Source organism: Myotis lucifugus, unplaced genomic scaffold (genome assembly GCF_000147115.1).
Source record: "Myotis lucifugus unplaced genomic scaffold, Myoluc2.0 scaffold_8, whole genome shotgun sequence".
NCBI classification, from domain to species: domain Eukaryota; kingdom Metazoa; phylum Chordata; class Mammalia; order Chiroptera; family Vespertilionidae; genus Myotis; species Myotis lucifugus.
Window position 1 is genome coordinate 7,748,298 of NW_005871056.1, and position 3,581 is coordinate 7,751,878.

General features: G+C 43.9%; 1 protein-coding gene across 3 annotated transcripts in view; it reads left to right on the forward strand.

The window, feature by feature from the left end:
• The window catches only part of PCCB (propionyl-CoA carboxylase beta subunit), a 65,139-nt gene that overhangs the window by 1,431 nt on the left and 60,127 nt on the right, over positions 1–3,581 (forward strand). For all 3 annotated transcript variants that reach the window (XM_006083730.3, XM_023749565.1, XM_014450924.2), the window contains exons 2-3: positions 495–614; positions 1,789–1,857. In XM_006083730.3, coding sequence (XP_006083792.1) covers positions 495–614; positions 1,789–1,857 — 189 coding nt within the window. The remainder of the gene's footprint in view (positions 1–494; positions 615–1,788; positions 1,858–3,581) is intronic.

Below are 3,581 nucleotides of genomic sequence, written 5' to 3' on the forward strand. Positions count from 1 at the left end.
TACACACACTAGAGGCCTGATGCATGAAATTCGTGCAAGAGTAGGCCTTCCTTTCCCCGGCTGCTGGCACCGGCTTCCTTCCAACCACAGGCACCCTGACCAGTGGCCTGGGCCTCCCTCTGCACGGTGATCATGGGGCGATGGCCAGCCCATTGCACCCGCCTTGGCTGGTGCCAGTGGGTGTCATAACGTGTTCCCGGATGGTCGGTGGGATGGGCATTCCACTGTTTGGCCGTTTGGTTGATTTGCATATTACACTTTTATTATATAGGATATTTGCCTTCCACAGTTGGTGGCTCCTGGAGCACTCTGTCTACTCTGATTTTCTAATTAGGTGAAGTCTACTGATAACACCTGTCTCTTAGGTTGATGGAATATAGGCTTTCACATGAGGTGAAGTGGCAAAACCTGTTCTCCTGACCCTCCTATGAGCACTCCTTGCTTACTGACTTTGTCTATGATGACATCACTGAATGATTTTTGTTGCATTTTAGGGAAAGCTAACGGCTAGAGAGCGGATCAGTCTCTTGCTGGACCCTGACAGTTTTGTTGAGAGCGACATGTTTGTGGAACACAGATGTGCAGATTTCGGAATGGCTGCTGATAAAAATAAGGTATCTGTTCACAATGGTGTTGTGAGCCTCCAAGTTGTACTTTCCTGCTGTGGCCTTGCTGGCCTACCCAACGATTTTCAACCTTTTTTATCTCATGTCACACATAAACTAATTACTGAAATTCTGCGGCATACCAAAAAAATGTTATATTTTTTGCTGATCTGACAAGAAAATAGGTATAATTTTGATTCATTCACACTGGACAGCTATTGTTGTATTGGCTATTGTCATTTTTTTTTTTTTTGACAGTCTAAGGCAGCGTTTTTTCATCCTGTGGGTTGCGACCCCTTTGGGATACATTGAAACATTTTCATGCTTTAGGGCCCTAGAATACAAGAATGCCTCTGGAGAGGCACTACGGTGGCCTCCAGGTCCCCCACTTACCTTTGTCTACAGATGAAGGAATGTGAGTGGACTGCTAATACCTTGTGCAGTGGGACTCTGGCTCCGTTCCTAAGGCTCTGGTGGTGGGTTCAGAGTTCTCACATGTATAGGATGACAAACTTGGAAGGAAAGGAGAGAAAATCTTTAGGTTTCGTTCTGCTCTGATGGCATCAGAGACCCTTAGAGACTGGCCTCTCACACACTAAGTTTATGCCTTGGAATTTTTGAGGTCAGAGTCACTGACACTTCTTCCTTCAATTGGGTGTTCTCCATGAGTGTGCAGAGTTCTTTGGTCAGCTTTCTTCAGGTCTGCATATATGGTGTTTGAGACCAAAGATTTGTAAACTTGGCATCAAACCAGCTGGCTCCCTTTGGGCTATTATGGGCCACACAGTGATTGCCAGGATTCCAAGCACAATGATAGGTTTGCCTTTTTAAGGTTTGTGGGTGGGGTGTGGGGTTTGTAGAAGTTGCCATGTTTGTTTGTTTTAATGTCTTTCCTTCCTGTTAGCCTTTGGTAGTGACAGCCCTAGAGGGTCTCTTGATAATTCTGCTTTTAGGAAGAAGATGAGGCCTAAGACTACGGCACCCTCCATTTCTGTTAAAGCAGTAGCTTCGTACTAGCTGAGGGGGGGAAGGGATATTCCTTTGTGTTCCTATTTCCTATTGAATTTTAAAGAATTTGGGGTGGTTTTTTGGGGGGCATCTTTCATTGGGTCATAATTACTATAAATTTATTAAAAGAAACATTTGTGTCTTTTAACGTTTATTTTAAAAAATTTTTTGGTAGTTTCCTGGAGACAGTGTTGTCACTGGCCGTGGCCGAATCAACGGAAGATTGGTTTACGTCTTCAGTCAGGTATGTCGTCACTGCAAGAGGTGGGGCTTTCCTCCAGGGCAGAGCCAGGAGCAAAATATGTGAAGAGAAAACAGTTTGGGAAATGAGAACTTGCATGGAGTTTGGGGCAGATGAGGGATTTTCTCTTTTTCAGTGCATATGTACATAGTATTATACTTTGTGTTTTTCTTAGGGAGACAGATCCCTAGCTCTCTGGGGGAGGACCACAGGTCAGTAATCTTGTAAGTCTAGGCAGGTTGATTGTGTGTCTGGAGGGCAGCTATGTCCTGGGTAGGGTGTGTGGACCTGAGAGACCTTGATGCAGCCTGGGTGGAGGGGACTTGACTCATCACCACGGGCCCCTGCGTTTTTGGCTTTCATGAAAACGTTCAAACAAGTTTTATCAGGCTGAATCAAAACACATACAGTTTCTTCACACTGAGACCATAGGACAGTGATGGCGAACCTATGACACGCGTGTCAGAGGTGACACGCGAACTCATTTTTTTGGTTGATTTTTCTTTGTTAAATGGCACTTAAATATATAAGATAAATATCAGAAATATAAATCTTTGTTTTACTATGGTTGCAAATATCAAAAAATTTCTATATGTGACACGGCACCAGAGTTAAGTTAGGGTTTTTCAAAATGCTGACACGCCGAGCTCAAAAGGTTCGCCATCACTGCCATAGGAGAATATAGTGGGAAGAATATGGCCTCCCAAGATGTCCTAATCCCTGAAACCTGTGAATATGTTACCTTACATGGCAAAGGTGAATTAACATTGTAGACGGAATTAGTGTTGCTAATCAGCTGACCTTAAAATAGAGTAGCCTGGGTTATCCAGGTGGGCCCAGTGTAACCAACCATAAGGGTCCTTAAAAGTGGGAGAGGCCGAGAAGGAGGCATAGGAGATGGGAGAAGGCCTTGATCTGTAGTTACTGGCTTAGAAGAGGGGGTCATGAGCAAAGGAATATGGAAGATCTCTAAAAGCTGGAGAAGACAAAAAACAAACAAACAGATTATTCCCTGGAGCCTCCAGAAAGGAGCATAGCCCTGCTAGCCTTGATTTTAACCCAGTGAGACCCATGTAGGATATTTGTTTGTTTGTTTGTTTATTTATTTATTTATAATTGATTTTAGAGAGAGAGAGACAAACATGGATGTGAGAGAGAAACATCAATCAGTTGCCTCCCGTATGTTCCCTGACCAGGATTGAACCAGCAACCTAGATATCTGACTGGGAATTGAACCCACAACCTTTTGGTGTATGGGACGAGCTCCAACCAACTGAGCCACCAGTGTAGGACTTTTAAATTACAGAACTGTAAGGTAATATATGTTGTTTCAAGCCACTGAATTTTTCTTTTTCTTTTTTTTTTTGAGGAATGGAAGGGAGGAAAAAGCTAAAACAAGGAAGGGTTTAGGATAGAAGAAGCTATAGCAGAAGTCTAGGCGGGGCTGCTTTGGGTTTTTAGAAATGTTATAGGAAAGAAATGAGCCTAGGCTGGGCTGCTTTGGCTCACTGAGAAGTCAAAGAAAAGGGGGTCTTGGAGACAGGTTTGGGGGTTAGCCCTGGACTAGCTGCAGCTGCCTATTGCTCCCCGGTTGTAAGTCTCATGGAGTCCCTTAGAGTTAGTTTAGGGCAGGGGTCCTCAAACTTTTTAAACAGGGGGCCAGTTCACTGTCCCTCAGACGTTGGAGGGCTGGACTATAGTTTAAAAAAAAAAACTATGAACAAATT